This window comes from Salmo trutta, chromosome 30, assembly GCF_901001165.1.
Source record: "Salmo trutta chromosome 30, fSalTru1.1, whole genome shotgun sequence".
Taxonomy (NCBI): Eukaryota; Metazoa; Chordata; class Actinopteri; order Salmoniformes; family Salmonidae; genus Salmo; species Salmo trutta.
Window position 1 is genome coordinate 11,846,634 of NC_042986.1, and position 19,085 is coordinate 11,865,718.

General features: G+C 43.5%; 1 protein-coding gene across 2 annotated transcripts in view; it reads right to left on the reverse strand.

Moving 5' to 3' along the window:
* The window catches only part of acap3a (ArfGAP with coiled-coil, ankyrin repeat and PH domains 3a), a 78,858-nt gene extending 60,360 nt beyond the window's left edge, over nt 1-18,498 (reverse strand). For both annotated transcript variants that reach the window (XM_029722756.1, XM_029722757.1), the window contains exon 1: nt 18,297-18,498. In XM_029722756.1, coding sequence (XP_029578616.1) covers nt 18,297-18,343 — 47 coding nt within the window. In that variant the 5' untranslated portion in view covers nt 18,344-18,498. The remainder of the gene's footprint in view (nt 1-18,296) is intronic.
* Between the last annotated feature and the right edge of the window lie 587 nt (nt 18,499-19,085).

Genomic DNA, 19,085 nt, shown 5'->3' on the forward strand with positions numbered 1-19,085 from the left:
AAAAAGGAGGGACACTAATACGGTTCGACAATTAGATTTCCCCACACTTAATAAAGTGTTCACACACTCTGGTTGTGCCCTTAAGATCTGGGCAAGACAGGTTTCTGTTTGTGATAGGCTGCTGGCCCAAATCCCAGGTCTCTTTGTCATCTTGCAGAATGTCCTATAAAAGTGGATTACCACACACACACACACACACACACACACACACACCACCACCACCACCACCACCACCACCCTGTTCAGTATGCAGCGCCTTGCACCACAGCCCTTTGTGTGGAGTTGTGTGAATGGCATCTTGCTATTCATCAGACAGAAATGAGAGGGACAGACAGGACTCTCCAACACAAAGACTTGGATGACATCATCCCTGTGCTGTGTCCCCAGCCACTCAAGCAGGCTAAATCCAGACCCCTCCAGTCCGTTAGCAAGATTCATCACTAGTCCACATTAATACCAATAACTCATAGAACAAACAGGAAATGAAAGGACTGCTTTGTAACATTCGCATGGATGGAAATAATTCGTACAAATGTCACAGCATAATTTCTACAGAGAACCTGTTGCAGTTCGAATTATACATTAAATCAGATATATCTAGATGGTTTCTGTTTTGAACTTTCTGGTACATCTTTTGCGGTGACTCCAGTGTTTATATCTGGTTGTATCCGTTTTCCTGATTTCCTCCATTTAGAAATCTCAATGAAAACAGTCAAGCGCCTGAAGCCGTCCTTGCTCATCCTGAGATCTATCACAGAGTCTCCGCAATCATCACACATTCCCTTTGGCTTCGGCTTTGAGCATTTCCATGTAAAAGGACCCATGAGCGCCAACATGTGAAGTTTATAGGACGATATCAAATTTGGTGTCAAATGAAAGCTAAGAGTTCATCTTTTGGGGAAATGAAAGAATAGATACATTTTTCAAACATTTTCCATCTTAAAAAATAGGCATAAGTAAAGGCTTTGGTTTCTGGATACACAGATGAAAAAGGAGTCTTAGAAAACATCTACCAGAAAAAGTATTAAAAAGGTATAAAAAACATCAAAACATTACAATGTTGACATAAAGACCCCTGTCAACTAATATCAATACATATATTTTGTTTTGAAGAAATTGTTAACCTTCTGTAAGTTTAACTAATATTGCCTTGTGCTTTGTAATTCCGTTATCAAAAACCCACCTATCTTTAAAATATTAAAACATTTTGCTCCTGAGGACAATGAACGTTCACAGAAGTAACAAGTAATAGTAGACCTACCAATTAATTATAGTGATTTTACTGATATCAATTTTGTTTATGAATTGTTAAGCGATTCAATGGAATTACCCCCCCCAAAAAAAATCGGTATCAGAGTTACTGCAACTGAATTGGCTACAATGGGAAATCATAATAGTCACAAACCACAGTTGGGTCACCTGCTACTGTCCTCCCTTCCACTGACATACTGTTATGTTCAGCTCAGAATTGTTTTCTTTGTCTTTCTGTTATCTGGTGGTCAAACCAAGAGTGTTAAAACAGTCTGGACAACCCCTCCCTCTCTCTCTCTCTGCTTCCCTCTCTCACTCTCCAGTTAATGTCACTTCTCCCAGCTCTTACTGACACCTACCCATGAGCCCCCATTTACTGTAACCAGAATTTTAACCCACTGAGCACCGACCGACACTGAACATCCATGAATGTTGAAAAGTATACTGTACAAAATATAAATGCAACATCTAACATTTTCCATACAGATAAAAAGCTTATTTCTCTAAAATGTTGTGCACAAATTTGTTTACAACCCTGTTAGTGAGCATTTCTCCTTTGTCAAGATAATCCATCCACCTGTCAGGTGTGGCATATCAAGAAGCTGATTAAACAGCATTATCATTACTCAGGTGCACCTTGTGCTGAAGACAATAAAAGGCCACTCCAAAATGTGCAGTTTTGTCAGACAACAGATGTCTCAAGTTTTGAGGGGGCATGCAATTGGCATGCTGACTGCAGGAATGTCCACCAGAGCTGTTGCCAGAGAATTGAAAGTTATTTTCTAGACCATAAGCTGCCTCCAACATCGTTTTAGAGAATTTGGCAGTATGTCCTTCCGGCCTCACAACTGCAGACGTGTATGGCGGCTTGTGGGCGAGCGATTTGCTGATGTCCCATGGTGGCGGTGGGGCTATGGTATAGGCAGGCATAAGCTACGGACAACGAACACAATTGCATTTTATTGATGGCAATTTGAATGCACAGATATACAGTGACGAGGTCCTGAGGCCCATAGTCCTGCCATTCATCCGCGGCCATTACCTCATGTTTCAGCATGATAATGCACAGCCTCATGTTGCAAGGATCTGCACACAATTCCTGCAAGCTGAAAATGTTCTTCCATGGCCTGCATACTCACCAGACATGTCACCCATTGAGCACGTTTGGGATGCTCTGGATTTATGTATACGACCGCGTGTTCCAGTTCCCGGAAATATCCACCAACTTCGCACACCCATTGAAGAGGAGTGGGACAACATTCCACAGGCCACAATCAACAGCCTGATCAACTCTATGTGAAGATGATGTGTCGTGCTGCATGAGGCAAATGGTGGTCACACCAGATACTGACTGGTTTTCTGATCAACGCCCCTACCTTTTTTTAAAGGTATCTGTGACCAACAGACGCATATCTGTGTCAGTCATGAGAAATCCATAGATTAGGGCCTAATTTATTTATTTCAATTGACTGATTTCCTTATATGAACTGTAACTCAGTAAAATCTTAGAAATTTGTTGCATGTTGCATTTATATTTTTGTTCAGTATAATAGATTTTTAGTCAGGCCACCCTGGCCTTGATGTTAAGGTCCACAGACGGAATCGGACTGGACCAAATAGGAACCTATCATAGATATATGTTTCACAAGTTTGAGAATGACATTCATGTCCATAGTTATGCATTTCTGTGTAGTACACAGAAATGATGTAATTCCGTTACCATCAATGTTCCCTCTAAGCTGCGGGCGGGCGTGCAGTAGCCCCGAGACTGCGCAGAGCGCAGAACAACTATCAGCCCACGGAGAGAACCACAAGATTGAACTTCACTCAAATTTCTAGAGTTTTCCCTGTTAGTTAACACTATCAACGTTTCCCTTTACTGTGGGAATTGTGATCGAATCAACGCAATATTAGCCACTTTCAATGCAACACACCGAAACAAAATGAACTATGCAAGAGATTTTGTTGTAGGATTCTATTGCATTGACATGCACAACTCAGGCTGTACTTTACACAGACCGGTGCAGCATGGCCAATCAGAGCTGCAGTAGGCCTATATGCAAATACACCATTGCCATATATGGATTTGTGCCATTTACTTTGAACTGAACTGTGTTTACAGCTGTGGTCGTGAGTAGATGGCCTTGTTTTGAGATCAAAGCAAGAGCTGCATGTAGCCACTGTGCACTTTTTGTTCATATCCTTTGCTAGTTAGTGAGTTATTAGCCCAGTTATAGATCATGTGTAGTCACCAATAGGGGAGTGATTGCTTCCTACAAGAGAAAAAAAATGTTGAAAATTGAAAAACAAGTCAGATAAAGAGCTTTCTTTGTCTTTGAAGGGCAGTGTATTTTGAGACAGTCTTGAAGTAAGTAGCCAATAGGCAGAGGGAAGTATTAAGTCTCTCTGTAATAATAGTATGGGAATAATAATGCATTTTATTTTGTAAAGTGGTTTCTTGCATCAAACACAACAGCATTTTCAGTCACTTCCTTGTCTGAAGGACAAATGGATAAGCAGGTTCATGTCAAGCCCTGCATGTTTTTTTCAAAAGCCTCATGGAATGTTCTGTAGGCCTACAGTACATTAAACACCTGTCATGACGTTGGCCTGTGGGTAAGGTTTATGACTCCCCCATAAATACCTTTCTCCCTTCCCCTCTCTCTCTGACCCTACTGAAGGACTTGAATAGCCTGTGTTAAATATAGAGAGTCTGGGAACATCAAACAAATGGGGAAAAGGAACCATATTTTGATAATAAAACCAGTTGGAAATATGCTTGATAACGTAATGAGTATGTATGTCAGTTCATTGTTATCTGAGACATTATGATTGATGACAGGACGACATAAACTGTACCTGAGAAAGTATACACCCTCTAGTTATCAGAGTCACATGGAATTGTTATGCAATTGAAATGTTTGATATTGAAATTGTTTGTTAGGAGATTAAATGTAATTTTAGCTTCCAAATGAGAGAATTGGGTTTTCATAAGGAAGGTGCCCTGCACGATCAGTGGCCCAACCCTGTGAAGAGACATGGGGTTATAAACGATGGGGCGCCTCCTTCCCCCCTCTCCACTATATAAGCCTTTGACGAGGGGATGGCCAGTATGTTCCAGTACGGGAGGTCTGCAGCCTCTACGTTAGAAGGACAGACACATATCAAGGACAGAACTAAGCCAACCTCGGCGTGAGCTATGGTATGAACTGGTATGAACTTTGAGCTTATTCACTACAGAAGTGATACTTCCTAGCCGTTGAGTTAGCCGCTGCTAACGACGGATCCAGTCTAACAACCAGACGAAGATACCACCACGTATCCAATTTGCCACCATTGACATTCTTCCACTACAGGAAGGTCTGTTGGCCAACCCGGCCAGCATCTACGACCAATATACCGAAGCGCAGCTCAGAGTAAATATTTATTGCATTTTCCTTTTCCAAATGGGCGGTAATTTAGAATGCATAAGATAATGTATTTACGATAGCATAGCTGCTGTTTCTTTGTTCCTAAATCTTCCCGCTCTTTCATTCAAGCCCAACCCCCTTTTCCTTTGTGTAACCAGCCATGATACAGGCTCCGTCCACCAGGACGTTCTCTGTATGACATCATTTGTATTCTGTGTATTTGTAATTCTGTGTGATTAGTTAGGTATTTAGTAAATAAATAATTAAACCCAATTTGTATTGCTGATTCAACTTGTTAGCCAGGGTTCGTGAAGATAACCAAGAATTGACAACTTTCATTATGAGACTGAAAAGAAGATAAGGGTTAATATTGACTGCTATCGATGTAAAATATTACTAAGTATTTTAAGAGTTTATTCGGAAGATAACAGCTCTATAAACGTTCTTCTGTGGTGCCCCGACTTTCTAGTTAATTACATTTACATGATTAGCTTAATCAGGTAATATTAATTACAGAGAAATAATTTTATAAGTTAGCATGTCATATCACTTAATCCGGCATAGCCAAAGACACGACACACCACACATTGGCTGCTACTGTAGGCTGAATGACAGAACAGCTATTTCCATGTTAAAATGTTATGGGATGCATTTTATCCATTGATTTTAATGGTAGGCCATTCTGGTAGGCCTACATTATGATCAAATAGCCACAGTAGCCTACTTGGCCACTGTTAAAACTAAGTTAAAGCGTGTTCAGCCTCAGTGTTCACAGTAAACGCTGGAAGATGCACAGAATTTTCACAATGTTCAAGTTTGCGCTCAGCAGACCTGAAATTTGCTCAGTGCCTAAATTCTTTTGAGGGAACATTGGTTACCATAATTCTGTTACCGGGTCTAAATCCACTTCACTTACTGTAGTTCAATAACCAAAAGATAACCAAGATATGTTTTTCAAACTCAAGGTGCCATGTCATAGCTGACACCCACTGGAATTGCCCCTTTGCTGTGAAGACGTCCCTGCTCCTTGGGACGTAGATCTTTCAAACAGTACAGTAATCAAGTTGAAGGCCTGGGTTCTCCAATGACTGCCCTACATTGGCTGGCTGGCTGGCTGGCTGACTGGCTGGCTGGCTGGCGGAGACAAAGGCTGGTGAGACTGGGTTCTAACTGGCAAAAGAGTTTCATCTCATCTCGTTTCTTGAAGAAAGAAAGCCTTTCTTTTTGCCTGCATGCAATGGCTGCAGTTTCAAAGGGGGGAAAACCAATGCTGGCTTCTGCCGAGGTGAAGGTTGTTTAATAGATTGTTTCATTTTACAGAGTGCTTCTTTGGCAATAGGTGTCCAATGAGAGGTGCACTTTGAGAATAGGGAACAATTTGCTTCTCTAATAGACTGATTTGAATAATATTCACCCACCAGCGTGACATTGCACCAGCAGCACAATGTGTTTGTTTGGAAGTGAGATGAAACACCTTGACGTCCTCCTCTCCTGGGATTGAACAGAACAGAGAGAGGGAGAATGTGGGCTAATCCCTGATTAGGAAAGAGAGACTGGGCCTCCCGAGTGGCGCAGTGGTCTAAGGCTGTGCCACTAGAGATCCTGGTTCGAGTCCAGGCTCTGTCGCAGCCAGCCGCGACCGGGAGACCCATGGGGCAGAGCACAATTGGCCTAATGTCGTCTGGGTTAGGCCGGCAGAGATGTTCTTGTCCCATCGCACTCTAGCAACTCCTGTGGTGGGCCGGGCGCAATGCATGCTGACATGCTGTTTCCTCCGACACATTGGTGCGGCTGGCTTCCGGGTTAAGCAGGCATTGTGTCAAGAAGCAGTGCGGCCCGGCTGGCTTGGCAAACTGCTGACTTAATCCCTGTCACCTGGACACCCTCAATGGTGAGAATACCTGTTGGCCTGCCCGGTGATCTGTTGGAAAGCCATTAAATCAAGGAGGCTAAAACAGCCCCAAAAAACTGGCAGCAGCAGAGCCAAAACTGCATTTTGTCTAATGTGGGATTCAAAATGGGACAACCATGTGAGAAACATAAAACAGGGCAGACACCACCATTCCATATAATTCCACCACATTCCATCCATGAACTAAAACAGTATCCTTTCTCTTTCACAATGAGATTGCATGACTCACAATTCGTCACAGCTTGACCACACGACTATGGGTATCAGTTGCAGTCAAAGCTGTGTGGTCGAATGCACTTGGTGGGCATCTTGCTGTTAGAACAATGACTCCCCCCCCCCCCAATAGACTAATACAGTATCCCCCCTCCTGTTGACCAAGGTCAGGCTGTCTTGGGAGGAGCACTGTTAAGTTAAGGGAACCGAAGGGCGGCTCACTCACAGATTCAAAATGGAAGAAGCAGGTCAGTATGAAATAGAGCAGAAGCAACAAGACCAAGCGCAGCAGGAAGGAATCTCTTCCAGCTCAGAGCAGCTGTGGCCGAAGCAGATCTTCCAGAAGGACAACTACCGTGCAAATGTCCGAGAAGCAACGAAATCTCGTGATTACCCAAACAGCTTGTTGCTATGAGAACAACTGTCATTTAAAAAGGTCTCCAAAATAGGTGAGGTGGATAAAATGACATGGAAGCAACATCATGCATATCTCTTCTTATCTCTACAGAAGAATTTGAGTTCTCTCAACACGCGTCATGTCTCCACTCCAACATCCCAGCAACAACATCAACCCCTGAGATTGTCAAAACCTGTGGGCAAGGACAGTGCGCCACTTATGAAGATCTTGGATGACGGCCATCTTAAATGTTTAAAAAGACCCACTTCATCCTCTTCAACATAAGTGCTTCAGTTTTCATTCTGAGGAACAGAATGGGAGTATTCTTCCCTGGTAGTTACTGGCAGAGAAAGACCTGCCCAGCATTAGTCTTCTCCTAGAGCAGTCCACTGGATTAATCCAGGGTGTTTCTTTGCAGCAACAAGTGTGCTTCTCTTTTTATTTATTTCACCTTTATTTAACCAGGTAGGCTAGTTGAGAACAAGTTCTCATTTGCAAATGCGACCTGGCCAAGATAAAGCATAGCAATTCGACACATACAGAGTTACACATGGAACAACACAGAGTTACACATGGAATAAACAAAACATACAGTCAATAATACAGTAAAAACAAAAGTCTATATACAGTGAGTGCAAATGAGGTAAGTTAAGGCAATAAATACGCCATGGTGGCGAAGTTATTACAATATAGCAATTAAACACTGGAATGGTAGATGTGCAGAAGATGAATGTGCAAGTAGAGATACTGGGGTGCAAAGGAGCAAGATAAATAAATAAACACAGTATGGGGATGAGGTAGGTAGATAGATGGGCTGTTTACAGATTGGCAATGTATAGGTGCAGTGATCTGTGAGCTGCTTTGATAGCTGGTGCTTAAAGCTAGTGAGGGAGATATGAGTCTCCAGCTTCAGAGATTTTTGCAGTTCGTTCCAGTCATTGGCAGCAGAGAACTGGAAGGAAAGACGACCAAAGGAGGAATTGGCTTTGGGGGTGACCAGTGAGATATACTTGCTGGAGCGTGTGCTACGAGTGGGTGCTGCTATGGTGACCAGTGAGCTGAGATAAGGCAGGGCTTTACCTAGCAGAGACTTGTAGATAACCTGTAGCCAGTGGGTTTGGCGACGAGTATGAAGCGAGGGCCAACCAACGAGAGCGTACAGGTCGCAATGGTGGGTAGTGTATGGGGCTTTGGTGACAAAACGGATGGCACTGTGATAGACTGCATCCAGTTTGTTGAGTAGAGTGTTGGAGGCTATTTTATAGATGACATTACCGAAGTCGAGGATCGGTAGGATGGTCAGTTTACGAGGGTATGTTTGGCAGCATGAGTGAAGGATGCTTTGTTGAGATATAAGAAGACGATTCTAGATTTAATTTTGGATTGGAGATGCTTAATGTGAGTCTGGAAGGAGAATTTACAGTCTAACCAGAGACCCAGGTATTTGTAGTTGTCCACGTACAGTATTCTAAGTCAAAGCCGTTCAGAGTAGTGATGCTGGACGAGCGAGCAGGTGCGGGCACTGATCGATTGAATAGCATGCATTTAGTTTTACTTGCGTTTAAGAGCAGTTGGACGCAACGGAAGGAAAGTTGTATGGCATTGAAGCTCATTTGGAGGTTAGTTAACACAGTGTCCAAACAGAGGCCAGAAGTATACAGAATGGTGTTGTCTGCGTAGAGGTGGATCAGAGAATCACCAGGAGCAAGAGCAACATCATTGATGTATACAGAGAAGAGAGTCGGCCCGAGAATTGAACACTGTGGCAAACCCATAGAGACGGCCAGAGGTCCGGACAACAGGCCCTCCGATTTGACACACTGAACTCTATCAGAGAAGTAGTTGGTAAACCAGGCGAGGCAATCATTTGAGAAACCAAGGCTGTCGAGTCTGCCAATAAGAATGTGGTGATTGACAGAGTCGAAAGCCTTGGAAAGGTCAATGAATATGGCTGCACAGTAATGTCTCTTATTGATGGCGGTTATGATGTCGTTTAGGACCTTGAGCGTGGCTGAGGTGCACCCATGACCAGCTCTGAAACCAGATTGCATAGCGGAGAAGGTACGGTGAGATTCGAAATGGTCGGTAATCTGTTTGTTAACTTGGCTTTCGAAGACCTTAGAAAGACAGGGTAGGATAGATATAGGTCTGTAGCAGTTTGGGTCTAGAGTGTCACCCCCTTTGAAGAGGGGGATCACCGCGGCAGCTTTCCAATCTTTGGGAATCTCAGACGATACGAAAGAGAGGTTGAACAGGCTAGTAATAGGGGTTGCAACAATTTCGGCAGATCATTTTAGAAAGAGAGGGTCCAGATTGTCTAGCCCGGCTGATTTGTATGGGTCCAGATTTTGCAGCTCTTTCAGAACATCAGCTATCTGGATTTGGGTGAAGGAGAAATATGGTGGGGGCATTGGCGGGTTGCTGTGGAGGGTGCCGGGCAGTTAACCGGGGTAGGGGTAGCCAGGTGGAAAGCATGGCCAGCCGTAGAGAAATGCTTATTGAAATTCTCAATTATAGTGGATTTATCGGTGGTAACAGTGTTTCCAAGCCTCAGAGCAGTGGGCAGCTGGGAGGAGGTGCTCTTATTCTCCATGGACTTTACAGTGTCCCAGAACTTTTTTGAGTTAGTACTACAGGATGCAAATTTCTGTTTGAAAAAGCTAGCCTTAGCTTTTCTAACTGCCTGTGTATGTTTGTTCGTAACTTCCCTGAAAAGTTGCATATCACGGAGGCTATTCGATGCTAATGCAGAACGCCACAGGATGTTTTTGTGCTGGTCAAGGGCAGTCAGGTCTGGAGTGAACCAAGGACTATATCTATTCCTAGTTTTTTTTAAATTGAGTGGGGCATGCTTATTTAAGATGGTGAGGAAGGCACTTTTAAAGAATAGCCAGGCATCATCTACTGATGGGATGAGGTCAATGTCATTCCACGATACTCCGGCCAGGTCGATTAAAAAGGCCTGCTCGCAGAAGTGTTTTAGGGAGCGTTTGACAGTGATGAGGGGTGGTCGTTTGGTCGCAGACCCATTACGGATGCAGGCAATGAGGCAGTGATCGCTGAGATCTAGATTGAAAACAGCAGAGGTGTATTTGGAGGGCGAGATAGTTAGGATGACATCTATGAGGGTGCCCGTGTTTACGGATTTGGGTTTGTACCTGGTAGGTTCATTGATAATTTGTGTGAGATTGAGGGCATCAAGCTTAGATTGTAGGATGGCCGGGGTGTTAAGCATGTCCCAGTTTAGGTCACCTAGTAGCACGAGCTCAGAAGATAGATGGGGGGCAATCAATTCACATATGGTATCGAGGGCACAGCTGGGGGCAGAGGGAGGTCTATAGCAAGCGACAACAGTGAGAGACTCGTTTGGGTACAGACTTGGATAGTAATACAGAATTCTGCAGGCTATCTTTGCAGTAGATTGCAACACCGCCCCCTTTGGCAGTTCTATCTTGGCACAAAATGTTATAGTTAGCGATGGAGATTTCAGGGTTTTTGGAAGTTTTCCTAAGCCAGGATTCAGACACGGCTAAGACATCCAGGTTGGCAGAGTGTGCTAAAGCAGTGAGTAAAACAAACTTAGGGAGTAGGCTTCTAATGTTAACATGCATGAAACCAAGGCTTTTACGGTTACAAAAGTCAACAAATGAGAGCACCTGGGGAGTGGGAGTGGAGCTAGGCACTGCAGGACCTGGATTAACTTCCACATCACCAGAGGACCAGAGGAGAAGTAGGATAAGGATACGGCTAAAGGCTATACGAACTGGCTGTCTAGCACGTTCGGAACAGAGAGTAAAAGGAGCAGGTTTCTGGGCACGATAGCACAGATTCAAGGCATAGTGTACAGACAAAGGTAAGGTAGGATGTGAGTACATTGGAGGTAAACCTAGGCATTGAGTAATGATGAGAGAGATATAGTCTCTAGAGACGTTTAAACCAGGTGATGTCATCGCATATGTAGGAGGGGGAACAACATGGTTGGTTAAGGCATATTGAGCAGGGCTAGAGGCTCTACAGTGAAATAAGACAGTAATCACTAACCAGTACAGTAATGGACGAGGCATATTGATATTAGAGAGAGGCATGCGTAGCCAAGTGAACATATGGGTCCAGTGAGTGGTTGGGCTGACTGGGGACACGGCGATTCAGACAGTTAGCAGGCCGATGCTAACAAGCTAACAGTTAGTAGGCCGGGGCTAAACAAGCTAGCAGTTAGCAGACCCGGGCTGGCAAGCTAGCAGTTAGCAGACCGGGGCAAGCAAGCTAGCAGTTGGCAGACCGGGGCTAGCAGTTAGCAGACCGGGGCAGGCAAGCTAGCAGTTAGCAGACCGGGGCAAGCAAGCTAGCAGTTAACAGACCGGGGCAAGCAAGTTAGCCTTTGGGGGACGTCGCGATGGGGGTAAGTCTGTTTTTGCCTCTTCGTGCGGTGACATCGATAGACCAGTCGTGGAATTAGTAGGGTTCCAAGTAGCTCTAGGTAGCTAGTAGGCCGCGGTTAGCAGAATGGGCCTTCAGCAGACGTCGCGCCTGAGGGGCCTGTTGAAATCCTCGGGCAGATTATGTCGGTATTCCAGTCGTAGAGGATCGGCGGGGTTCCGTGCCCCGTACCGGTAGTAGAAGGGGTCCGGATATTGTAGCCCAGGAGTGGGCTTCGGTGGTAGCACAGGAGCCCTGGCCGGGCTAGCTTCAGGCTAATTGGTGCTTGCTCCGGGATGGAAACGCTTGCCAGGAGTAGTCACCCGGGATTGCGGTTAGCTAGTTGCGAAGATCCAGATGAAAATGTTCAGAGTTTGTGGTAGGAATCCGGGGATATGGGGGGAAAAATTTAAAATAATAATAGGTCCGTTATGCTCTGGTTTGAGTCACGTTGTTCGAACTGGCGAGAGATTTCCGAGCTAAAGGTTAGCTGATGACCGCTAGCAATGGTTTGCTGACTGATCGCTGGTAGGTAGTTAGCTGGCTAGGTTCAGTTGAGGGATTCCACATTCGAAGTAAATAGAAATACTTTAGAAAAAAAAACAGATCCACGCCACATTGGGTGAGGCAGGTTGCAGGAGAGTATTTAGAAGTTGAGGTTTAGGAAAATATTTTAAAAGGATATGCGAAGAAAAAGATGTAAAAAGATATATACAAGGGACACGACAGGACAAAGACAAAGACGTCTGACTGCTACGCCATCTTGGATTATACACTAAGAATTTGAGGTTAGCTAAACTCACTGTAAATACTTGTCACATGTTGATTTGTGAAAGGAGAGGAGAGGTTGCTTGCGGGTATGTCCTGAAATTGCAATGTAACTACAGTCAATTCATGGCTGATTAAAAACAATTATTGCAAGTGATTATACTACCGCTGAGTTGTACCCATTCTCTAGGCTTAGTTCACATTTGAAAGCCACGCACAGTTAGACATAAGAAATGGAGCTCAATCAGATAAGTAAAGTAATGTCACGTAATATCATCACAATGGAATTTGTTTGCTCTGATCATTCAGAACGGAATTTCAGATTTAGCATAATGTAAGCCATTGATGAACTCATTTTGTCATTGGAAGAATATGTGATGCTCTCTGAGAACATAATAAAATACAAAATTACACTAAATGTATCCTCAGGGTAGAGTTGTCATCTTTTACGGAGCAGAACATTGTGTCACATGCTCAGCATTCCTCCAATGCAGGCCATATCCTGGAATCTGACACGTTTATGATTTTCCTCCCAGTTATCTGACTGTGGGTCATGTATAAAGTCATTCATTCTCTCAAAGACAGACATGCACACACGCACGAACACAGAGTGGAGGTCAAAGATTAGTGACCTTGAATTCCCTGGCTGTCCTCCTTGAATCTGTCAGAGCTCATCATGACAACCAGGCCGGCAGGCTGTCAGCTTCAAGGCAGCCTCACATTACACACTGGCTTCAGATGTTTCCTAGAATGGGGAAGGAGGATCCATGCTTATGCATAACAGCCTAGGTTGAAAAAATACAGGATAAGACAATAGGATTCTAATATCCCATTAGTCTTTGCATAAATGCAGAAGAATTCTAAACAATATCTCCCGAGTGGCGCAGAGGTCTAAGGCACTGCATCTCAGTGCTAGAGGTTTCACTACAGACCCTGGTTCGATCCCGTGATGTATCACAACCAGCTGTGATCAGGAGTCCCATTGTCACGCCCTGATCTGTTTCACTTGTGATTGTCTCCACCCCCTCCAGGTGTCGCTTATTTTCCCCATTGTATTTATCCCTGTGTTTCCTGTCTCTCTGTGCCAGTTCGTCTTGTATGTTTCCAAGTCAACCAGCGTTTTCCCAGTTCTCCTGCTTTTTGCATTCTCCTTTTTCTAGTCCTCCCGGTTTTGACCCTTGCCTGTTTCTGGACTTTGTACCCGCCTGCCTGACCATTCTGCCTGCCTTGACCACGAGCCTGTCTGCCACTCTGTACCTCCTGGACTCTGATCTGGTTTTGATCTTTTTGCCTGTCCACAACCATTCTCTTGCCTACTCCTTTGGATTAATAAACATTGTAAGACTCCAACCATCTGCCTCATGTGTCTGCATTTGGGTCTCACCTTGTGCCTTGATACCCATAGGGCGGCGGTCAATTGGCCCAGCGTCGTCCAGGTGAGGGGAGGGTTTAGACAGAGTAGGCCGTCATTGTAAAATAAGACCAACAATGCTGGCAAAAATGACAAAGTGAATTTAGCAGTACAGCCCTTAAAGTGGAAAATAAACGCAATCGTAGTGAATTTCAGCTAACTGCATAGCATAACTGTTTACTGCCATTCTATACATTTAACGTTTTTGCAAATGATCTACAGCCACTTTATTACTTGATTTCCTGACCGCTGGTCACGTTTTCAATGCTAATCCTGTAGAATCAGCAAAGGCGCTCGTCCAATGAATTTGTTTATTATCAAACACTCCCGCATGGAACTTTAACGTTGTCTTAACCTCTGTTATTTTCAACCTACACTAACAGCTCAATGCCTGAAGCCAGTCAGCTCCAATTAAAAAGTCTGTACTGTCGCGGCGGAAGCATGGAACTCGGGAACTGGGCGAACAATGCCCACATTCTGCTTACAAACTGAGGAGGAGACAATGCAAGGAGTTGGACAGAGCAGGGACAGAAAGGGCTATAGTGCCAGCAGTCACATTAATTGACAGGAGGCTGGCTGTAAAAGTGACTGTTCTCTCCAGCCGCACCGCACATCTCAGCTTCATAAATACTCAGTACTCACCCACAAACACGGGCAGTATTATTTAAAGTGTGCTGTAAGGTCATAATTAACAGGAGAAAATGGGTCAGTCGGAAAATAGGCCTACATGCTATCATGTTAGCTACTGTGGATATATGCCACCGTTTGTTGTTACATTACACATGGTTTATAGGCAGAGTGGCACCTGTGAGTTACAGCAACGCGTGTGATGTATACTTTTGGGACTGCTTCATAAGTGTAAGCGAGGCCACAGATAGACGACACATGTTTTACAGGCACGTGAGTGCGACCTCAAACTAACATCTCAGTAAGGGAGAAACAGCACCAATGTTACTGTGTGTTGCCAATGTTGTGCTGCAGCGAACACAAACACATGCATCCCTGCGGCTGAGTGACCATTATAAACCTCTCTCGAAACAGATGTGGATTGGAGTGCCATGGCTGCAGTCTCACATCTGTCCAATGGTGTATCCATAGAGACCAAACACGGGGTACACACAGTCATGGAGGACAATGGAGACATTTTCACAATTTCGGAGCTACAAGGTGGCCACTTAATGCACCATATAATTTGGCTTCTTGGTAATCTAGAAACCAAGAGCGTAAGAACACAACTGAAGAAGGTGTAAAGAGCATTGTCCTATGAAAACAGAGGAGGTGTAGAAAGGCTACATCACTCATACTAAATAGCCCATTAAACACATGACAACTGTATATTAAATTGTATTGACGAGGATTGTAATGGTGAACCACAGCCATCTTTAGCTCATAATGCTCACAATGCGAACCCCAACATGCCGAGTGTGAAGACAGCCAGTCAGAATTGATGGACTGCGTGTTATTATACGTAGGCCTAGTATTCCTCTCAAATACCAAAGGTGAAAAAACTTGATTCCCTCTATTCTGGTTTTGACTGTTTCATCCCAGTCAGTCAGTCAGTCCAGCTCCAGGGTTTCTTACTGTTTTTAACTGCCACCAAAGGCCCATTTCAATATGGACTCAATGCCATGTCACCGACAGGATTCAGTGGGAAGAATATGCTTCAGAAGTGTGTCTCTTTTGGTGTCTGCGCTGGTCATTTCAGAATACAAAACAGCCTCGTCATTGCATAAGAATTTAGTTATAGAGTTGGCATAGCTATCGCTCAACCTTGCTCAAAAGTCTGCACATGATAACAACTCTTTTATGTGATTTTACAGGTCAGTAGCTCTTGCCAACTTTTGCATTTAAGGAGTGTTATTTTCATTCCAAATGGAAAGAAATGGAGAAAAAAAACAAAGCTATATTTTCTTATTGTTACATTGCGTCTCCCTCTTGAGGCATTCAAGGAAGAAACTCTGAGAAGCTCTGAGAGATGGGCTAACCAACGTCTGCCTAGTGCCAGATGATCCACTCTGGTTGCTACAGTACAGCCGTGCTCTTTTAGCACATAAACACGGAGAGAGTGGTTTCTGTAAATACCCTTCACTCAGCGCTTCCTGAGACCTGCCTGCCTCTCCTCTCTCTCAGGCCCAGATGGCAGTCATTAAGGTGCTGCTGCCAAGTCTGGAAGTCTTTGATTTGGAGAGCAGATTATATCCGTGGGAGCTTTACTGTGGCAGTGGTGCACACACATGTAGAAAGACCCATGCATGCAGGCGGACACCCCACACAGCCTGCCTGACAGCCCCTCCAGTTCCTTCCACACATAGGCAGGGGAGGTAGGAATATATGGGAGGAATGAGATCCAAGGCTGGGAAGGGGATTGGGAAGGGATGTGGGTGTAAAGGAATGCCTCCTTTATTTACCTAACTTTTGGTGCTATGTGTGCTTCGCAGCAACCGCAGCAGCCGTAGTACGAGGAGCATGAGGCAGTGCGTGCGACCTTTTAGTTTCCCTCAGATCCACTGTTTGAAGTGCTTCCTTTTGTGACTGTGCCATTTTGTCAGGAAAACTGTTCATTAAAAAGGAAGAGATTTTGGAGTTGGGAGAGTTCCTGCCATATAACATCCCAGCTAATCAGTCCCAGTCATGGAACCCATCTCTCTAGATCCTCCAAATACTATTCAAGTATCTAGTGGAGACAAGGGATGGACATGTGTTTCAGGAATGGACAATAGGCCTATTTTTCATTAACAATACGTATTGTGTTATCTAAAGAACAAGTAGAAGATCAAAGGGTCATTCAAATTCTACATTATTACCAATATTTGTACAGACAGTGACCATGCAGTTGAACACAAGGTCAGTGTATGACACATTTATGACACATAATTGTTCCCAAAAACGATTTTCTTGAGGAAGCCTGCTAAGGATTCTAAATACATGTGATCTATGAATGTTCATGCGTCATGGAACGGTTAGGGGAGAAATTGCATGATGTCTGTCCCATGGATGTGCTCATCACCCGAGGAATGGAATGTAGCAGACACTAGTCGAGTTATTAACACTAATGACAATATAACATTATAGTATTTTCATCTGTAACACTTTTAGTGATAGGAAATCCCCCCCGCCCCCAACAAAATGACACATGATCCGCGCCAAACCTTCACGCACCTGTTAACCCTGTGCGAAAAATGCAACGCTTCCTAAATTGCATCCTGTACAGGTTCTAAACAAAAATAAATAACGTCAAACACTACCTAGTGCAGCTCCTTAGACCGAGATGTATCTCTTAGTAGTATTTGGTGTGTGTCAGTATGATCATTGTGGCATCAGTAGCCTCTGAAACATTAGAAACCTGTCCCCTTGTCTGACCACACAGGTCTCCTACACAAGCATATGTTGTAAGCCATCCATGCAAGTACGATGTAGTGATTATGTAGAAAAAAATGATTGAGAAACCAACATTCTGAGCCAGAACTAGAGGTAGTTTTGTAAGTGTTGCAAAAAGGCAACATTTGTCTTAAGGTTGCCCTCATTGGTTTCCAGACTGAGGCATAGGGCCACATTCATATTGATAGACAAGTTAGAGAGATTGTTTCCCTTCCAAATTCTGCAAATTCTGCAGATACTTGAAGAGTAACTTTGATGTTCCCTCTACGCAATAAAATAACAAAAATGATTATATATATTTTTCTTATGTGATTTATGAGGTCAGAATACTGCCATTGACGACCATTCGTTTTATGGTAAAGAAGTAACAAATTAGGTTATGTCAAGTTAAGTCAGAAAGGTAACCAAATTTTACAAAAAATAAGATGGTCTCCACACATAGAAAACCCACCAAATAGTTGATGCTTTCAAAAATATGTTTTTGATGGCAAAATACAAACATTTGGATTTGTCAGGTTGATAAAGTTAGGTATTTCAGACCAAATATGACTTAATTTCAGGTTAATATACCATTACACAATGTGTTCCATCACATGTCAATGCTTTTGATATAATTTCTGTTTTCTTACCACAAAATGTTGCATTTGTTCAACATTTCCAGAATATTGTTCCACAAAATTGAAATAAAAATATTATTATTTTCATAATCATTTCTGAAGGGTAATGTTTAGTTTTCCTCATTTGGATCCATGCTGGGTCTCACACAGGGTTAATTCACCATGCGCTCACTGTCCATTCATCCAAGGTTGTCCTATGATAAGCAATAGACATTTTTACGCATTTCTTTGAAAAATTGGCAAGAAATATATGTATTAATAGAAAATAGCCATGTCCAGCCTTATGCAATTCACTGCAATAATTGCCTTGGAATGGAAATATAGGATAAATGAATTGAAATGAGGCAACAAAAAAAATCACACTGACAGCAATTTACCATAACTTATTTACAATATGAAGTAAATGAAAGGCTATGCTGTTCAAGGCGTTTTGGAATGTTTGAATCCTGGCAATCGTCTTCCTCGATAGGGCGAATCCCTGAAGAATTCAACAAGCGAACAGAAGATCTGCGCAAATTCTTACCTGAACCGGGGTGAATCTTTCACACATTCTTCAAAATCCACCGTCATTTTGGCTGGATTAAGTCTTCAAGCTTAATTAATCAATTTCATTTCCCGAAAGTTATAAACGACAGAAGAGTGTAGATATGTAGGCTATTCCGATGTGCAGCGATAGCCAAAGCTCCCGTCTTCACTGTGTTACTACACTGAAACAAGAGCCTGGAATATTTGAACCGCTAGACCGCTGCAAAAATAGGGACTATCGTCATAGTTCATTCTCAACAAAAAGCGCACTCAAATTTAGGGATCGTATCCTGACTGAAATCACCTCGCATATGATAGCCTACAACACACAACATCTGTGTATAAGGGCATGATGTCAATATCAATTAAACAAATGTATTTATAGGTATTACGCCGTTACTGCAGAGACAGTATGAGTGCACGTAGCCTGCAGTTTGCCCTAACCCTAACAGTTCATGGATGCTTATCACATAGCGTGTGTGTGCGCGCGCGCGTGTGTGTGTGTGTGCGTGCATGTCAGTATACTTGAGAGTGTATCAGAGTGAATTAACTGTTTTGAGCTTGGAGTTTCCTCTCTAGTCTCTAGACCTTTGCCCTCTCATCACAGCTGGCAGTCCTTGACTGAAGCACAACTAAATTCCTCTTTTCCCCAGTGTCCATCTCTGTTGAGATCTGGAGGCAACACATTCACACAGGCAAACAGATTCTCACAGAGAAACATGATATTAAAAAGGATTTCTGCCCTGGCAGCCCAATGTGATAACTGATACAGCGAAGATGCTTACAT